The 19,375-nt window shown below is 41.5% G+C and overlaps 1 protein-coding gene and 1 long non-coding RNA gene across 12 annotated transcripts in view; one reads left to right on the top strand and one right to left on the bottom strand.

Annotated features, from left to right (window-relative positions):
- KIF23 (kinesin family member 23) overlaps positions 1 to 18,271 on the bottom strand; it is a 29,676-nt gene extending 11,405 nt beyond the window's left edge. For 7 of the 11 annotated variants that reach the window (XM_087428603.1, XM_087428606.1, XM_087428608.1 and 4 more), the window contains exons 1-13: positions 18,114 to 18,271; positions 16,480 to 16,549; positions 15,257 to 15,385; positions 11,211 to 11,316; positions 10,558 to 10,694; positions 9,853 to 9,962; positions 9,271 to 9,441; positions 7,890 to 7,931; positions 7,067 to 7,179; positions 6,519 to 6,640; positions 5,148 to 5,250; positions 391 to 470; positions 188 to 307 (exon numbers count right to left, since the gene is read on the bottom strand). In XM_087428603.1, coding sequence (XP_087284729.1) covers positions 188 to 307; positions 391 to 470; positions 5,148 to 5,250; positions 6,519 to 6,640; positions 7,067 to 7,179; positions 7,890 to 7,931; positions 9,271 to 9,441; positions 9,853 to 9,962; positions 10,558 to 10,694; positions 11,211 to 11,316; positions 15,257 to 15,385; positions 16,480 to 16,549; positions 18,114 to 18,124 — 1,314 coding nt within the window. In that variant the 5' untranslated portion in view covers positions 18,125 to 18,271. The remainder of the gene's footprint in view (positions 1 to 187; positions 308 to 390; positions 471 to 5,147; positions 5,251 to 6,518; positions 6,641 to 7,066; positions 7,180 to 7,889; positions 7,932 to 9,270; positions 9,442 to 9,852; positions 9,963 to 10,557; positions 10,695 to 11,210; positions 11,317 to 15,256; positions 15,386 to 16,479; positions 16,550 to 18,113) is intronic. The other 4 variants (XM_087428605.1, XM_004421752.2, XM_014780864.2 and 1 more) reach the window with 2 other exon arrangements.
- Positions 1 to 19,375, top strand: part of LOC147917591 (uncharacterized) — a 54,312-nt gene that overhangs the window by 26,240 nt on the left and 8,697 nt on the right. The gene's annotated exons all lie outside the window — the stretch shown is intronic.

Genomic DNA, 19,375 nt, shown 5'->3' with positions numbered 1-19,375 from the left:
AAATAAGCATATCCAAGTCCTTCTTCGAAATTACCAAATGAAACAATAGATTGGTCATTCGTTCACTTCTGTAACTAATGGTTCTGTATCAATTTAAAAAATGTTCAAAATGTCATTCTTCACATCCAACTAGTAGTTTTCTCTACAGAAACTTTGAGACTTTATAGGATAAATACATTAAAATTACCAAGCTTTCTTCATAATCTTCAGCCTTTGGATTCACACACACGATCAGGCGTACTTTTCCTTCCCCATCAAAGTAGTTCTTGAACAGATGCGTTAACTTTGAATCTCGATATGGAACCATCTGTAAATACATTCAAATCCAAATACATAAGGCCAAACCCGCACAGAATGAAACCACACAAACGATTAAAGGCTGCTGCTTACCTTGTTCGTTCCATACATCTGGTTCTCCCTCAGGACTTCCATACATGTTCTTAGCGTCATTAGTGACTGGTTAATGTTACCTGACAGAAAAATACACACAGAAGACATCTGAAAACAACAATAGAGTAGCTAGGGTGTGGTCTGTTTGCCTATAAAATCCCTACTTCATAGAACTATTAGATGGAAATTACAAATAACAGATTTTAGTGGCTCAATTTTTTTTTTTTGTGAGGAAGACCGTCCCTGGGCTAACATCCATGCCCATCTTCCTCCACTTTATATGGGACACCGCCACAGCATCATGGCCTGACAAGCGGTGCATCAGTGCGCACCCGGGATCCGAACCTGGGCCGCCAGCAGCAGAGTGCACGCACTTAACCGCTACGCCATGGGGCCAGCCCCAGTGTGGCTCAATTTAAAGAGCTGTCCGTGCATGGTCTGGCAGTATTTCAGGAGTATTTAATAGCAGTGTTTCAGGAGAGGATAATACCATCCTTCAGGGAGTCCATCAAAAGGATTCTCCCCTCAATGCTACATTACACTTCATGACCCATAAAGTTTCTTCCAAATCTGAAATTCTGTGAAAGAGTATACGGGATGCAGACGTTTAATATCCTCATATTAAAATATTTTCTCTAAACCATGACCATTTCAGGCAACAGTTGGCTCCATCAAGACAGTGAAGTCTCTCCTGCACCCAGAGGGGCTCATTGTTTCTAACAGTCAAGTGGTTTAGGATCCAGCTAACTCTGTCTGCTCTATGTCTAAACAAGGATTTTTTAGGGGGCACACTTATTACTTCTGACCACTCTTGTTTGGATTTCTGAGCCAAGGCAAGTCTGAGAGATTAATCAAGCCTCCAATAACGCAGGAGATTTCATCTCAGATTTCACCTCATAGACCCCAAAAGCACAGAAGAATTTGTTCATTTTGGAACCTTGATTAAGGTCAGCTAACTCCACTATGCTTTCATCCTTAGCCACCTCTCAAAATACAGAGCTCATCTGTATCCCTATAGTATTCTATGATTCATGATTTCTGTTCCTTGACCCCAACTCCCAATGTCCGTTCTTCTTCCTTTGTGCTCTCCAGAACCATACTCCTGTTAGCATACTCCCATGCATCCTCAGCCCTCTCATAGAATGATCCAGTGTGCGATCCATGTTGTCCATGGGTACATTTCAGGGAGTCTACATACTTGGATAGGAAGTAAATTACATCTTTATTTTTACTGACCTCTGAAATTTAGCAATTCCTTCAATTATGAATGTAGGCCCAAAAAACACAGTAGTATTAGTAGTACCTGTGATTTTTATCAATAGAAATCAGATATTTTTATAGCACATTACAGTTTATTCCTGATCTCAAGATATTTATGTTCATTACTATGAAATTATGTAGCTATTAGACCTGCTGGTGGGTCTGATTTATTTAAGGCATCAGTAAAGAAGCACATAAGTTACTGTATGGCAAATGTTTTAAGAATACTTTTAAAAACGTATTTCAGTCTGATTGGTTTCCTTTATAATCCTATTTATTTTATATTATACATTCAGAAATATTATTCTGAGAAGTGTCCACAGGCTTGACCCTGCAGCCATGGCACAAAGCCCCGCAACTTCACCTTCATTCCCAGAAGGGGAGTACTTCCCCTGCAGCCCTGTAGCCTGTGTGAGTAAAAGATGCTTGTTTTCTAACACCTGACATTTTATAAGGATGGTGAGCACAGGGAGGCCAGCAACATGTTCCTGGTTCGTCACTGCTGCCTCCAAATATTCCTCCTACTTGCCGGCACGTGGGTCATTGTGTATCTCTGAGGAGGATCACCCTAACGTGCTGTCCGAGGGCCCCAACCTCCTTAACGCAGTAAATCTTTATCTCTTTACCAGTGTAGCCGCACAGCCATGCCCAAACCCGAGACCTTATCGCTCAGAACTGCACCACCTCTGGAAACCTGACACTGTCATATGCCCTGTGAGATCATAGAAAATATATAGTTGGTCTCTGCCTCTGGTTCCTGGCACAGCACTCCAAAAACCTGTGTAATTCCCTAAGTGATAAGAGCACCAGGAGCAACTTTTGTTCTGAGGTGACTCGGGGGGGGCTCCTGGATGGGGACTGGTCATCAGAAAGACCAAGCCATGATTAGAAGTTTGGGATTTTCAGCCCCACCGCTCATCCTCCAGAGAGGAGAGAGGCTGGAAATGGGGTTAATGATCAATCATGCCTACATGAGGAAGCCTCCATAAAAATCCCAGTAGCATGGGCTTCAGGGAGCTTCCAGGTTGGTGAATACATCCACACCAGGAGGGTGACTCACCCCAACTTCATGGGGACAGGAGCTCCTGCGCTCAGCACCCTCCCAGACCTCACCCTTTGTTATCTCTTCATTTGGCTGTTCATCTGTATCCTTTATCATATCCTTCTATAAAATGGTAAACGTAAGTTTTTTCCTGAGTTCTGTGAGCCACTCTAGCAAATTAATTGAACCTGAGGAGGGGGTCATGGGAACCTCCCATTTGTAGCCAAATCAGGCAAAAGCTGTGGGTAACCTGGGCTCCTGCTACTTGCGATTGGCATCTGAAGTGTGGTGGAGGCAGTCTTGTGGGACTGAGCTCTTAACCTGTGGGATCTGATGCTACCTCCAGATAGATAGTGTCAGAATTGAGTTAAACTGTAGGACACTCAGCTGGTGTCACAGAATTGCTTGGTAACCAGAAGTGAAGTGTTGTGTATAAAAGTAAAGGAGATAGACAGGAGAGAAAGACGAAAGGGAAGAACTGTTTTTTCCCCAAAATAAGAAAGAGGAAAACTGATTTTTCCTTTATATGCCCTAACCACAATATCCTTTTCTTCTAGTTTTCACTGCCTATCTTTTGTCACACCTGCTCCTCATCCATATTAACATTGATAGTCCTTTGTTTTTTTTTCCCCCCAAAGCATCAGAACCCTCAGGTTTCTACTTTGCTCCCAATCTAGCTAAACCTCTTTTCCCATCAAGGTTAGTCCTTCCTCTTGTGATCTGGATTCCAGATTCTCTATCTTGTTATATACAATGTGTGTGTGTGTGTTATTTTTTTAGTCATTTCATAATCCCTCAAGTCACCTAGCTACCAACCTTCTCTCTCCTTCCCAAGCTCTTTAAATTAATCATCTCAAGGACTGTTGTTCCTCAAGGCTCTGCCCTCAGCTTGTTCCTATCTCTTCTCCATAAATAATCTTATCTCCCCCATCGCTTCACTGGCAAAACCTAAACCTACAAACTTCAAGTCAAATCTCTCCTTCTAAATCCATGTACCTCTGTATCTTACTAGGCACACCACTTGAATAAATTGAACACATCCAACACAAAACTCGTTAACTGCCCACCTGCACCTCAAACTGCTTTTCAATCAAGGTCGTCTTTGATTTGTCCTCTCCCTTACTCTCCATATCCAGGTAGACCTACTTCCTAGCTAGCTGTCAGTTTGGTCTGATGTTTGCCTCCAGGTCATACGACTGCTCATTTGAATTACTGCAAAAGACTCCTAACGGCTTTTCATTATCTCTAGACTTGCTCCTGGTAAATTAATTCTCTACACTGGGGAAATGATCTTTCAAAAAGAACTAATCCTTCATTGACTTTAAGGGGAGGCTGTATAACAACAGAAAGACACAAGTTTTGAGAGTCCAACCAACCTATGTTTGAACCCAGGCTCCAACTTTGGAAAATTACTTAACCTCTCTCAACCCATTTGTTCATCTGAAAAATAGGTATGATAAGTCAGAATCAAGAAATCAAGTTCATGCATAGTAGATATGGTGATACACACTAGTCCTTTTATAATTGGTAGCCACCATTATTCCTTCAAGATAAAATTCAGACCTTTTAATATGATGGACAAAAGTCTTCACTACCTTGCCTTGCTCTTCTCTCTCAGTTGTCTTGGTTCACCAACCCACACCCTCTACCCTTCAGCAACCTTGACCCTGCCATATTCTCTCAGGACGTGGTCTCTTTACAAGTGGCTGCCTCCTGTGTCAGGGATGATGCCTTTAATCCTATCGTTCATATAGCCTCACTCCTCACTTTAAGTGTCAACTCTGTGAATTCTTCCCCAGACACCCCCTCACACACACCTCCCTGGATGAGACAGCCCTGCCCAGTACTCCCACAGTACCTTGTGCCCACTTCCATCATACTCTACTGGAACCGTCTAGTTATCTGCCTGTCTTGTACTAGCTGAGCTCTCTAGGGCAGGGCTCCATCCTTTATATCTGTGTTCAATTCCTGACACACTGTAGGTACTCCATAAATGTTAACATAAAACATAACATGAATGGCTATACTAAATGAAAGATTAAAAAAAAATAATAACCCACAAATTTCGTTTCAATTGGCTTTTGTGTTCAAATATTTTTTCCCATCTCCAGAAGTCGACTTTTACCATTATGAATGTTAGAATTATAGCGAAATCACTTAATTTTAAGGACCTACTGACAATACTAACAATAGATATAACAGACTCTCTCAATATGAATATAACTTATTTTATACTTATTTTAGTCACTTTTCCTCATTCTTAAAGAAATGAGCGCACTGTAATAGATCAACAGCAAACCAGCATAACTAAAGAAACAGCACTGACCCCTAAACAGCCACTAAATTATCAAATTGAAGACAGTTATGCTTAAACCAGCTATCGATAATCAGATGACAAACTGGCACTGCAAGCTCTTGGACGTTGTAGCAATAAATAAGTACTGTGCTTGCTCACCGGCTTCACGTAATCTGTTCCCTTCTGCTTTTGTCCGGTTAGTTCTTTCACTTCCAGCAAGATCTACCAAGGACAACTGGCTTATAGTGATTTGTTCTTTTTCCTGAAGGGAAGATCATAATGCCAATAACATAACATGAGTTACAACTGGTTTACAATGTTCTTTAAATATATTCAAATCAGCAAATTATTGTCTTATGAATATAATATTTACACAATACAAAATGTACAGGAGGGGCAAAGGATACATGTTTTGGGGGAAGAGTTTGTGAAAAGCATATGATAACTATAGTCACGACATTAATGCTTACTCGCCCATTGTCTGGGCTTCTACGTTGTACTGTAAGCTCGTGAGAGCAGGGACTCTGCATCTCCCGCACCTTGCAGTGTCTAGCACTCAGGAGGAGCTCAAAAAAAAAGTCTGCTATACAGTGAGTCTAGAACAGGGCTATCCTAAATTTTTCTGTAATCATATATTTAATAATTTTATAGTCTAATAATTTCATAATAGTCTAATTTTTATAATAAGAAATGAAAGTCAAGAGGCACATAAGTGATATTGTAATATGAGATCTGATTCAAAGGAAATCAAATGTATATGGAGCTTGACTTATGAGCATTTTCTAGCTAACAGGTATTGAGTGCTGACTGTAAGGCGAGCACAGACTAATAACTTCACATGCATCACCTCCTTTAATCCTCACATTATGAAGAGTTTCCTACAGGTAGGTCAGACAGCTAGTAAATTAATAGGAATCAGAATTCGAATCCCGGTGGTCTTCAGTACCATGCTGTACCATCTCCTCCTGCCATCTAGAAACCTTCATGATATATTTTGAATGGAATTATACTTTCATAGCTTAAAGTTATTAAATATTTATATTTGGGCTCAAGTGCTGTTACTGCTTGATGTCAGCCTTGTAGCATGACAGGCCCAGCAGTAAATAGTGATCAGCAAATGGGGGGCCCTCCTGGCCTGTCCCCCAAAAGAAGACAAATTAAGAGTTGGCCATCTCCTGAGCTTGTACCTACCCTGGAAAGTTAATTGCTGACATTTTAAAACCATTAACTGAATTTCCACATACAAAATCAGTCTTCAGAGATAAAACGACTCACACATTCTTATTTTATCTCCTCTATTAAAGACATTTATAAAGAAACCCTTTTCACAGCAAAATTCCAGATTCTAAAATTTAACAGCCAGTTTCCCAAAACTATGTACTCTATCTAACAGAACAATTAAAAAAAAAAGTAATCACCTACATATATATTAACTCAAAAGCAATCTTCATTGCAGTGAAACCTCCCTGGTTTAACTCTAATTCCAAAAAGGATTCCATTAGAAGAAAAACTCACACACTACAACTTTACCTGTAAGACATTGTCTCCATCTGCATCCAAGGGAGCCTGAACTAATTTAATGTTGAATACGCTATGGGAACGGCTGGACTCACGATTCAGATGTGTGTTAGCAATACGTCTCTTTTTCTGGCCTATGATGACAGAGAAGTCATTGATCAAACCTAAATTCAGTCATGTCAGTATACATGCTTTCTACTAAAAAGTAGTGTGGTTAAATTACAGTGGCAACTCTCAGGATTATATTTATCATTTTATATATATTTTTTTCTTTTTCTTTTTGTGAGGAAGATCAGCCCTAAGCTAACATCCGATGCCAATCCTCCTCTTTTTTTTTTTTTTTGTTTTGCTGAGGAAGACTGGCCCTGGGCTAACATCCGTACCCATCTTCCTCTACTTTATATGGGACGCTGCCACAGCATGGCTTAACAAGCAATGCATCAGTGCGCACCCGGGATCCAAACCTACAAACCCTCGGGCCGCCGAAGCCAAGCGCCTGCACTTAACCGCTGCGCCACCGGGCTGGCCCCTATATTTTTCTAATTTTAGCTGTTTCTAACCTCTCCAGAAAACTTCAAAAGCCTCCTCAGTAGATTTCACTTCTACTTCTGTACATCCTGCAACATACATGTTATGGTTCTTATCTTCACGAAGCAATTTAGATTGTGGAGGTCTATGAGAAAGAAAAAAACATTAGTGTCCTAAGTTATAAGATACTAATATCTCAATTTAAGACTAGGACTACAGTGCCAGGCAACGTGACATCCATTCTTATAATGGGAAGAAGCCTAAGCAAGACCCCAGAAAAAATATTAAACTTGGATAAGAATAAGGATACATAGTCAGGATTAGTTACATAACAGGATAACAGGGACCTATTGTTGTAAAAGCTTTGCTCTAATTTGTTCTAACAGAGTACATGAAACAACACTTACTAAACAATTAGAGATCAAAGTATTAGGATAGCAACATCACATGCACAGGTTAAGCATCAAGATCTAGCATTTTCCTAATTTTAAAAGAACAACAGATGGAACTGGTTCTGACCTCAGTGTCAGCAGAAACAAATTCAGAAAGAGTTTGGTATATACCAGGAGTGGCAATCCTTTCAGAGTGGCTGGTCAGGTTCTAGTCTGAATGGTCGGATAAGGATGGGAAAGGGCGACTGCCTGTTGGCCTCAGTTGGGAATGGTGAGGGTAGAAACGTTTACCAGCCACCATCACGCAGTAAATGGCAGGTTCTTCAGGAAGTAAGAAGGGCTTAGAGATAGCAGCCAGCCCAGTGCCAATGAACAAGCACCTCCATGCAAACATGCCACAGATGCCAACCACTAGTATAACTGCACCCTTCTCCTTAAGAAAAGAGTCAACACCATGACATACACCAAATCTGTGTTCCTCATGGGTGTGCTGCAACTGTTCCACCTACCAAAGGAATAAGGCAGAAGTTACTGTTTCTGCAGCAGCCATCTCACAGCAACATGTTCTGTCCCGAGTATGTGACAGTCATGAGTCATATCTTAAAAACCCTCCACTTGTAATATGTCTCCATTGTATTAAAAAATACTAAATGCTAAACAGCTCAAAAAAGCAGGTCAAACGCCACTCTAACAAATTAAATCTGAATTCAGTGCCCAGTAAGCATCCTGTGAGCTCATTCAGCGAGTTACCAGAAAGGTTACAAAGCATACAAGTCGCATTTGTCATTTTTCCTTTTGTATAACTAAATAAAACCAAGATAGGCTCCTTTGAAGATAATCTCACTTAGAACAAACCAAACAGAAACCTGGCACATGTACAGACATGAAACTGATGGGTAGCAATGAATGACATCACAAACGTTTATGAAAATGGATACACAAAAATGATACTTTGAAACAAATGGGAAAGTAATTAGCCTATAAATTGTTTAAAGTAAATAATTAAGTTGATATACCGACACCTGTTCTCAGTCTAAAGTGGGCTGTTTCTTCAATAATGTTCAATTAGACATACACACAAAAGTTAAAATATAAGACACGGGTCTTCATATTATTTACATCCTGAGGAGAGGCCCTAACGAAGACAGCATTGAAGATAAGCATTTAGCTTAAGAACAAAACCATCAACTCAGGAACAAGATACTAATGTTCAAATGAGATTCCAGAGTCAACTCTGGCACAAATGCAGGTTTATTGGTTGTGATGCCAGGTTGTAACTGTCTTCAATCTCAGCAGGGCAAGACCCAAGGAAATGTAAGGAGTAGTCTTGTAACTCTGGCAGAATGACAATAACAGATGTCATACTAATCAGTGATAGAAGATCTGTGAGTATTAGTTGTACAGACAACAAGCTTTAGGCTCCAATCTGTAGGGATCACCAAGACAGATGGTTAAAGTGGCTACAAACTCCCAAGACTAAGTGTCAGGTTCTTGAAAGGCAGCCCCAGGGCACATCCACAGGGACTCTTCCTTATACAGTTAAGGTCCTTCCCCAAATATCTTAGCCCAGGGCCAAGAGTCTGCAGAAGTAATGTCTGAGATAAATATTTGGGCCTCTCTTCTCCTTAGATCTCTTAACCCACTGGTTCCCTAGTACAGCTGCATATCTAGTTAATAATAAAACTACTCATTGAGCACCAACCACATGATATACAAGTTATATTTCATTTTGAAGACAAAAGCAAGCATTATCTGCACTTATCACTGAGGAAACTAAGGCTTGCTGAGGTGAGGTGACTTCCCCAAGGTTAAGCAGCTGAGTAGGAGCTCTCTTCACTACTTACTTAGGCTTTATGGGATCAAAGGGCACCTCTTCCAACAGATCATATATGTAATTATTATATATTTCAATATAAGAGACAAATACACCGTAGACACTATCTTCATCAACTTCTTCTGCTTTGCAAAAGTCTTTTACATTTATCATATCTGCAAACTCTGGATCTACTTGTCGTCTGAAAACAGAAAAAAAAAAGCCAAAAAGTCTGATCTTATACATTGTAAGTCAACATGGAAAGTAAATGATCCCAAGGAGAAACTAGAAGATATAACATAAATGACCTGCCATTACAAGCAGAAACGCACAAAGGAACTTTATTCATACTCAGTCAGCCCACCCCCATGTCCTCCCAGATACACAGAATCCGTTTTCACAGCCTCTCCCACCCAGAGTGGCACCTTCTCTAAACAGATTCAAGGGCAGTGTGCTCAAATCCAAAGACACCTCAGCAAGTAACTTATTTAAGCACATTCCTCACCTTTGACCTCACTAAAGTCAAATATCATGCTCTCCATTCCCTACGCCTGAGGAAGCCACTGCCAGGGTCCCCCTCAGGCCAGTGTTGGGCACAGACGTAATCACTTACTTGCTCGAGGGGGTCTTGGGATTGGGCATGCCTTCTCGTTTCTGCCGCTCTAACAAGGCGTCAACTTCGCACTGTATGTCCATGCTATTCCGATCATTAGATTTAAAAACCTGAAGTGGGGGCGAAAATCAGACCAGGATTTTTAGAATTTGATTTAAACAGTGTTACAACAAGACACAGGCCCCAAATAGAGTCACTCTTGCTAAGCCCCATGTCACCAAACCCCCTAAAACTTAATTACAGTGTTGGCCTTTCCCTGGAAAGGAACCTTAAACCAGTCAATCTGGAATTACCTGGTCAGCACTAGTGAGGGCATCCGCCTCACAGACCCCTGCTGTCCCCTAAGGGAAGGTGACCTTACCACAACCAATCCGCTTTTTGCTAGTGTAACTTCCTTGTCCCACCCTCCTTCTGCCTATAAAAGCCTTCCATCTTGTACAGCTCCTTTCTATCTGCTAGATGAGATGCTGCCTGATTCATGAATCACTGAATAAAGCCCATAAGATCTTTAAAATTTACTCAGTTGAATTTTATTTTTTAACAATAGTAAGAAACACATATAAGAAATAACATTTAATATTTAAACATATTTAAGGTTTCAAAATGTATCCAATGTTTTAATTCTCCTTTAATACTACTGTATCCACAGGTATCTTGGTCTCTATGTCAAGTGAAATAGTCACAACACAAAAGAAATACACTTACATATCGTTTAGCTTGAAACGACCCTATACTATTAAAGATCATATCCAAACAACGAGGAAGCAGCCCTCCTTCCCCTGGAGAACCAGTCATCGTGTAAGTTTTTCCACTTCCAGTCACACCATATGTAAAAAGGAGACCTACAATGCAGCAAGTCACACTGAGTTAAGTCACACTTGGTTAGATCTTCAAAGTCCTCCACTTGTAATATTTCTTTATCATATTAAAAAACACTTAAAATTAACCAGCTCGGAAAAGCAGGTTTAACACTACCCTAACAAATTAAATCTGAATTCAAGGCCAAACATAAACCAAATATATAAATATCAAAAAAGTTTTATCAGGGGCCAGCCCAGTGGCGCAGCGGTTAAGTTCACGTGTTCCACTTCGGCGGCCTGGGGTTCACCGGTTCGGATCCTGGGTGCCGACCTACTCACCACTCATCAAGCCATGCTGAGGCCACGTCCCACACAGAGGAACTACAAGGACCTACAACTAGGATATACAACTATGTACTGGGGGCTTTGGGGAGAAAAAAGAAGAAAAAAGGAATATTGGCAATAGATGTTAGTTCAGAGCCAATCTTCTTCTTCAAAAAAAAAGTTTTATCAGAGGAGGAGAAAAAGGAAAATACAATAAAACTCTGAGAATCATACCATTTTTGCCATGAATGAGGTCATCTACCAAGGGATTAGCCACAACATCAAAGAGCTCCTTCTGGGTGGTATGAGTGCCAAATACTTGTTTAAATGAATATTGAGTCTGTGGAGAAGGAAAAAATAAAAAGCACATAAATGGAATTCCACTATATCTAAGCTAGAAATACATCTGTTTAAATTTATTCAGATGTTTCTTTATGAACATTTAAGATCTAGACATGCAAATAAAAAATATGAATGTTCTTTTAGACTTGGAAGCCTTAAAAAAGTCCTGACATACCTAAATTATATTAATGGTAAATTGGTAAACATTTACAGATATAACCACTGAAGAGAATGTAGAAAAGTCTAAGTCCACTAACGCTTCATCGACTTGGGCTGATTTTTTTTTCATTAAGTGACTAGATCAAAAGGTATTAACAACAATTCAGTCATAGACTTGTGAAAATCCTCAAGCATTACTTTATACACTATTTTACCGCTTTCTAATTTTTTATAAAGGTGTCACTTAAAATGGCATAGCAGCATAAAACCAAGTGTTTGGATGTAATCTTTTTTTTTTTTTTTTTTTGGTGAAGAAGATTGGCCCCGAGCTAACATCCATTGCCAGTCCTCTTTTTGCTTAAGGAAGACTGGCCCTGAGCTAACATCTTTGCCAGTCTTCCTCTATTATGTATGTGGGTTGCTGCCACAGCATGGCTTGGTATAGGTCCGTGCCCAGGATCTGAACCTGCGAACCCTGGGCTGCCGAAGCGGAGCACACTCAACTTAACTACTACGCTACTGGGCCGGCCCCTGATGTAATTTTTTTAAAACCAGAAATGAACTGTAAATATAATATCATCTGAGTTCTTATATGAAATCAATTTTAAATACATTGTGACCTTTGAAAAAGCAATAATAGTTCAATTATCAAGTCTCTTTCAAAATATGATTATTATAAAGTATAACCCTATTACCAAAAATATTACCAAACTCCTACTTAGAAAGTTACATTGGGGTATATAAATATATTTTAATGTAAGTTCTATTATTTTTTAATTTATTATTATTCTATTATTATTATTTCTATTTTTGTTATTTTCTAGTTTTATTGGATTGCAGACATTGCAATTGTTTCTGTCAGTTTCCTGAATTTCTTGCAGTTTTTGCTTCATGAATGTCGATGCTAAGTTATTTGGTGCATGAGTATTCATTAGATTTTATTATGGATTATAGCCTCTGTCAAGTGGGCCCCTTTTTCCTGTTTTACACCCTTTACCTTAAATTCAACCTGCTCAGATATCAATATCATGTTTCTTATGTTTTTAAAACTAGTAGTTTCCTAAAAGGAGACATGTACAGTTAGTACTCAAATATATAATAACAGCAGCAGCAGCTGACACTTAGCACTGACTATGCCCCAAGCGCCACCTTAGCATGGTAGTGAATCATTCCGTTCTTAGAGCCTCTGATGGAGGTACTTTTATGCTCATTTTATAACTTGTTAAAGATCACACACCGCCTTCAGCTAGGCTAACTCTCACCTCTGTGGGAGTTTTTATTGCAATCCTGTAAAAGAGCTGTCGAGTTCACAAGAAGAACAAAGACTCTCGAAACTGAAAGGGTACACACAGGCCAGTGCTGAGAGGTTAGTCAGATGACCTCCCAGTCCTCATGAACAAACCCCTCTTTTCCCCGTGAAGAAAACTGAGGCCAAAGGAGGAACTTGCCCAATCCAAATGCATGGAGCTAATGAGCGTCAGAGCCATTTCCAGTCCAGTGCTCTTTCCATTACCCCGTGTTGCCTTCTGTCACAAGGCAGTGAGAAACTTTAATCCCCACCAAACTTTTTGTACTATTTATACATACTCAAAACTAATAAAGAAATGAAATTCACTAAGTCAGTTTTCAACTATTTTACATCCTCAAAGGCTTACTCCTCCATGAAGTCTTCCCAGACTATTCATCCATGCTTAATCTATATTTGAGTGTTTAGAGAACAGGACAGATAAGGTGCATATCCCCATTATACCAGGGGAAAGAGACAATAAAGTAGTAAATAAATCTACAGATTGTGCTAAGTGCTATCAAGGAAGCATATAGAGTGCAGGCCAGGAGGTGGGGGGAGGGGTGGAGAGGTCTGGACACACTCTCTGAGGAGGTGATATTTAAGCTGAAACCAATGGATGAGGAGCCATCCATGCTAAGAGCCACGGGAAAGAGAAGTCCAGGCCAAAGGAACAGCCCTGAAGCAGGACTCTGGCTTACCCAAGGAACTCAGAGGATGAGTACTAAGAGATGAGGGTGGAGAGACAGACAGGAGGCAGATGAAGCAGGATTTTGACCATTTAAAGACTTTATTCCTTGAAAGGTTTTAAACAGGAAGATGGTAAGATCTGATTTATGCTTTAAGAGATCACTCTGGCAGCTCTGTGGAAAACGGACTAGAGAAGAAGATCCAGAGAGGAAGCAGGCAGTCCAGTTAGACTTCAGTGATACTCAATAGTATGGTCAGCAAGCCAGTGCCCCCTCTGAGAAGTGCGTGTTTCAGGCTAGGAGGAGGTAATTACAGAAACTGAAAGTAAATGTTGAGAAACTTTTGCAGTCATCTGACGTGGCTGCAATATCACAGCATGTAATCAGTGCGCTCATCTCCTTGAGCAGATTGTAAAACCAGCTCTCAGTTATCTAACTCAGATGGTTAATTCCATGTGGCAAAGCTGCACAAAATATCAGTCACCATGCACTGAAAACAAAAAAGCTGTTCCTTCACCCCAGATCGTTTGAGAAGCGCTGGTCTCGTGGTTAATAACAAGGCTCAGACAATGGCGGTGGCAGTGGAGACAGAAATGAAAGGACAGTTTCAAGACGCGCACTGGAACAGAACTGATCGGATCTGGATGAACGGGGTGCGAGGGTGACAAGAGAAAGGCAGGAACAGGGCTTCTGGCTTGAGCAAACAGACAGATGCTGGTGCCATTTACCCGGAAGAGAAGACAAGGGAGGAAGTGACTGAGGGGGAAAAAAATCAAGAGTTCTTTTGGACATGTAAAACTTGAAATGCCTATGTGACATCCAAGCAGTGGAGTTAGAGTTTAGAGCTAGAAAACAAGTTGAGGCCGGAGATAAAAATTCCAGGATTAGTACCATATAATTAATTAACATAAAGCCCTGGAAAAGAGTAGATAGAGAAGAGAGTCCTGGGTGTAGCCCAACCGGTATTCAGAGGTTGGAAAAGGAGGAGGAGCCCACAAAGGGTGGCCAGTGAGGGACGAGAACAGAGAGTTAGAGGCAGGGGAGTGCTTCAGGAAGGAGGGTGCTGCTAAGAACTAGACGATGAGGAGGACAAAGAGGTGTCCATCACAGTTAGCAGCAGAGGCCACTGTTAGGCTTTTGATGAACAGTTTGACTGTAGTGTGTACAAACAAGTAAATGGCAGCTTGAAAGGAGAGACAACAGCCTGAACTAATCCTTTCTCCTGCATTCCCCGAGTCCACCTCTTTTAGCACACCTGTTTTTCTGTCTTATCTATGAGTTACTTGTTACCACCCGTGCCCCCAACTAAGCTGTAAGCTCCATAAAGGCAAGGACTGTGTCTGAACTCATTTTTAAAAATCTCCTTCCACCCTCCAGCTTAGTGCAACGTGTTCATTGAACTGAATTGAACTCACTTTGCTCAACCTTTTATTAAAAATAAAAACATTCATAAGAGGTTGATTCAAGTACACAATGCCTATTAAATGTTATTTTAATCTCCACACACGAGATATATCTATATTTCTGCCTAGCACAATCATGTATCATTCCACATTAAACCATTGCTAACATATGTGCTAAAAAACAATACATATCCAGTACAAAAAATTATCTTCTAAAACCAATCCTCTATCTCAGGTTTACCAAAGGTGTGTCTGTCCATCGCAGAAATTAAAAACACTGTAGATGTGGTGATTATAGTGAAGTAGTTAAGTCTTTCAAAAAAGTGGAAACATAAATTTTGTTAAATTTAAAAAATGGAAAAGGCATTCAGGGAGGAACAGCTTCATTCCAATAGGAATTACCTCCTTATAGTCTCCATTTCGGTTGAGTCTGTAACCCTCAGGAGTATGAAGTTGAACGGTTGTATTATTGATCACTTCTATGCAACACTCTTGATCAGGAAAGCTCAGTGGGCGCACCCTACAGTATACCTGAAAGTACAAGCAGGCGCTTAGAGAACAAAGGTTGACTTTTTACCTGACTGTTCATTTAAGCTGCCTATTCATTCCCTCAACAAACACTTGGTCTCTCAATTTAAGAGATCTATATAAACGTAGTTCTGAAAACTAAAACCTGCTACCTGAAATTGTCAAATGCAAACAGATATATTAGATATGAGAGAAGATTTTAAATGCCATAAAATTAAAATAATTTTGGATAACAAAAGCATCAAATCACACAGCTCTTCACTATAATATTGGCACAAATTTAGTAAAGTTATACTACTACTAATATAAAAATCTCTCTAAAAATAACATATCACACAATGAAAATTATTTGAAAAGCTGTTAGAATTCTTTGGAATTGGATGTCAATTAACACTTGCCAGCTTAACACTTAATATACAAATAAGTGCTAGATCTTAAATTTGGTCTTCTTAATCAGAGATAGGGTTGAGGAAAAACTGTTCAGCTGTATGTGCAAAGCATCTGGTTCCCTCTCCTCAGAGGGACAGACACACTCTAGTGCCAGTGAAGGGGGATTTAAAATACCCCAGGGCAAACCCACCTTCTTTGATTGCCATTTACTTTTAAAAGCAAATTCCCAAGCCTGAAACTGTGCAGTACACGCAATTAGGAGTAGTCATTAGACTAAATTATGCTGCTCTGTACCAGAGGCTTTATGAAACTCATCCCAAAAAGCATGGAGTTGGGGCTTTCTTCATGAAGCGTGTCCTCAGTTACTATATAACCATCCAAAAGACAGGAGAATGCTCGTCCAACAGAAAGTTTCCCCCATCCCAGAGAGGATGAAGAATTCTCTGGGATAGTTGAATATTGTTCATTATCTAACTTTAAATCATAATTAGTTATAGGAGGTATGCAATCGACAATCAAAGACTTCATTTTACTGGACTATTGAATCCTACATAGAAACAAAATTTCAAAGCTGGAACCAGCCTTACCCATTTAACTAAATGTTCCTTGACTCCACTTCTACATCTCCGTCCCTTCCAAGCATACACATAAGAAAGAAAAGGACTGAAGAAAGAATACACACATGTAAATTTACAGGGAGACCTTACCCCAACTGGGTCTTTAAGACTCGTTTGGGATCCTTTCTTCACTAGAGGTTTCCTGGGTGTCTTAGTCCTCCTGGTCATAGATAAAAAAGCATTTCAGTTCAACACGAACATACAAAAACCTCACCTATAAGTCATACAGAGACAACCTTCCTAGGGTTTATAAAATTACTCCTTAGCAATTCCAAAACACTACATCCCAAATAACATGAATAAGAATAAATTCCAGTAGAAGAGTGTTTGTGGCATGCATAATCCAAAAGTAATTAAAATAGGTTTAGGAGACGTTTCGCTACTAAGTGTACCTACTTACTCTTTGAATAGTTCTATATTTAAAATAGTTCTCTATGGAAAAATAGCTTGTATATTTTCTTGAGCAACAATTTTACAGAGGCACTACCAATTTGAAAAATCTACAGATAACTGACCACACTTATCTTGAAAGGTATTTATATATGCACACAAGCACACACACTGCGCCAACAGCCATTGCCAAGGCAGACTGACAAGCTATTAACTTCAATAAATTATAAAAATGCAGATGGAGGAATCCACCTTTTCATCAAGATTTATGTCTCTACTTTCAAGGAACAACTGGTTATTGAATTCTCAAAACTATCATCCTTTGTCCCCAAACAAAATGTGCTCCCCAAACTGCAATATCTTGCTCCCTTAGAGACAAAAGAAGATATTTTGACTTATTTCACCATTTCTCTAGCATGCCACTTTTTCCCCTCCACATTTATCTATAGGCTAGATGAACATTTAACACTAAAATTAAGTGAAATTATTGGCTTGGACTATAGATCATTAAAATATTTTCTCAGTATTTTCCCAGATGAAACAGAAGCAAATTAGTGTTTTAAGTGCAAAGTATTATGGTAGCTTTACTTAACTTTTTTTTAAGATAAAGATCTTTACTTTGGCCACTTGAGGAAACAAGCTGCCTTTTGCAAATGACTAGCTACATGAGGATGATAATTATAAAGTCAACCCCCTTCTTTGCACAGTATTTCTCTACCCAGTAGCCAGTCAAGGAATTATGCGGCGCCTAAAACGTCACCGACTTGGTGAGGAGTGTGGGCGTGTGCGCTCGTGTAGGGGCGGGGGCCGTCTGCGGCCAAAGAACAGAAGAGTAACTGGCCTATATAAGGGCATGGGCTCGGCCTCGAGGACGCCAGGGCTCTCAGGGGACTGAGACCCCCTCCCCAACCCCCCACACCGGGGCACATCACTCGGCGCCACACGCGAGACGACCCCCGCCCACGTCGCCTCCGACCCGCACTAACTCGGCAAAATGCAGCCCGGAGCGCGGGCGCCCAGGGAGGGAAGAAGAACCGAAGAAGGGCGGGAGGCGGCGGTCCCGGAGCGAGGCGGACGGCAACCCGGTTACGGGAACGGCGTCGGGGCGCAAACCTCCTCCCGCCCCGCGGCGTGGGGCGACCTCTCCGGGCCGCGGGAGGCCAGGGCGGGGCGGCGGGCGCCGGCTCCGGGCGGCGAACGGACGGGTCTCTGCGCCCGGGCTCCCAGTTTGGGGGCCGCGGCCCGGGCAGCGCGGGGCTGGGGGCGGAGGGCGCGGAGCGCGGCGGGCGGCGGCGTGAGGAGTGGGGGCCCCTGCTGCGCGGCCCCGTACTCACGCTGGCTTCATGGCGGCGGGCTCCGCGCTGCCCCGACGTGCGCGGGACGCCGGGCTCGATCGGGCGGACTGGCGAGGACGGCGGGCCGCAGGGACAGGCTTCGGCAAGCGGGGCTCGGCGGCTCAGGCGCGGCGCTGGGGGAAGCCGGACGACGCCGCTGCGGGCCCAGGTGAGCTCGCGCCCGGCGCATTTCAAACGGGCCAATCAGCGCTCGTCAGCGGGCCGGGGCGGGGCCGCGGAGGCGGTGACTGCTCTGCCGGCAGTGACGCTCGTCTCCTAGGCGACCGACGCGGGAGGGGGCAGAGAAGGGTGGCTGTCCGGGCTGCGGGCCTTGAGGGCGGACCTCGGATATGAAATCCCACCCCTTCCATTTTCCGATGAGGAAATTGACGGTTTGTTTTCCTACAGCACAAGAAGGACGGTGGAAGGGCAAGTCCCGGGTTGACTTAGAGGGGTCAGCAATGTCGTTCCCGCCCAGGAGTGTCCTGTTCTTGTGCTGTGCCCTGCCCAGAGTCTCAGACTCCCTCTCTGGCTTCTATATCGCTACATCATCTCGGCCTTCTCTCTCTCTTCTTCATCTCTCCTGGGCTCACCCTCTCTGGTTCCTCCAGCTCTTTCCTATATATACATTGTTTTCTCAAATTGTTATTAATATTTGATCCTGGGCATACAGAGATGAAAAAGATTTGGACCTTGCCCTCGAGGAGGAACGTCCTGAACCACTTTCTTAGTTAACTGATTCTTTCTCATTTCGACCTTTGCCCCTAAACTGATGAGTATCAAATATGCATCTACATGTGTGCCCTGGTGGAAGTCTAGTCCCATCTTCACAGCTTCCTACAGGACCAGACACCAGTAAGGATAGGCATAATGTAATATCCTTGGCCCATATTGTTTGACATAAAGATGATTCTGATTTTTGCTGTTACAAACATAGTTATGTGAATAAACTTGGAAATTCATCATTTTACACAATGCAAGTAAATCTGTAGGATAAATTCCTAGAAGCAGAATTGCTGAATCAAAGAGTAAATGCATGCGTAATGTTTCGTAGATATTGCCAGATTGTCCTCCATAAATGTTGTCCAAATGTACACTCCCACCAGCCACGTATGTGATAGTGTTTCTCCACAATTCTCAGACAACAAAGTGTTATCAAACTTTTCAATAGATGTTGATCTAATAGGTGAAAAATCACAATGTAGTTTAAATTTTCTTTTCTCTTATGATGAATGAGGTTGAGTGTTCACATATTCAAGAGC

This window comes from Ceratotherium simum, chromosome 3 (assembly GCF_057802395.1).
Source record: "Ceratotherium simum simum isolate JZ-2026a chromosome 3, ASM5780239v1, whole genome shotgun sequence".
NCBI lineage: Eukaryota > Metazoa > Chordata > Mammalia > Perissodactyla > Rhinocerotidae > Ceratotherium > Ceratotherium simum.
The sequence above is the reverse complement of the archived record's forward strand: the minus strand, read 5'-3'. Positions and strand labels throughout refer to the sequence as shown.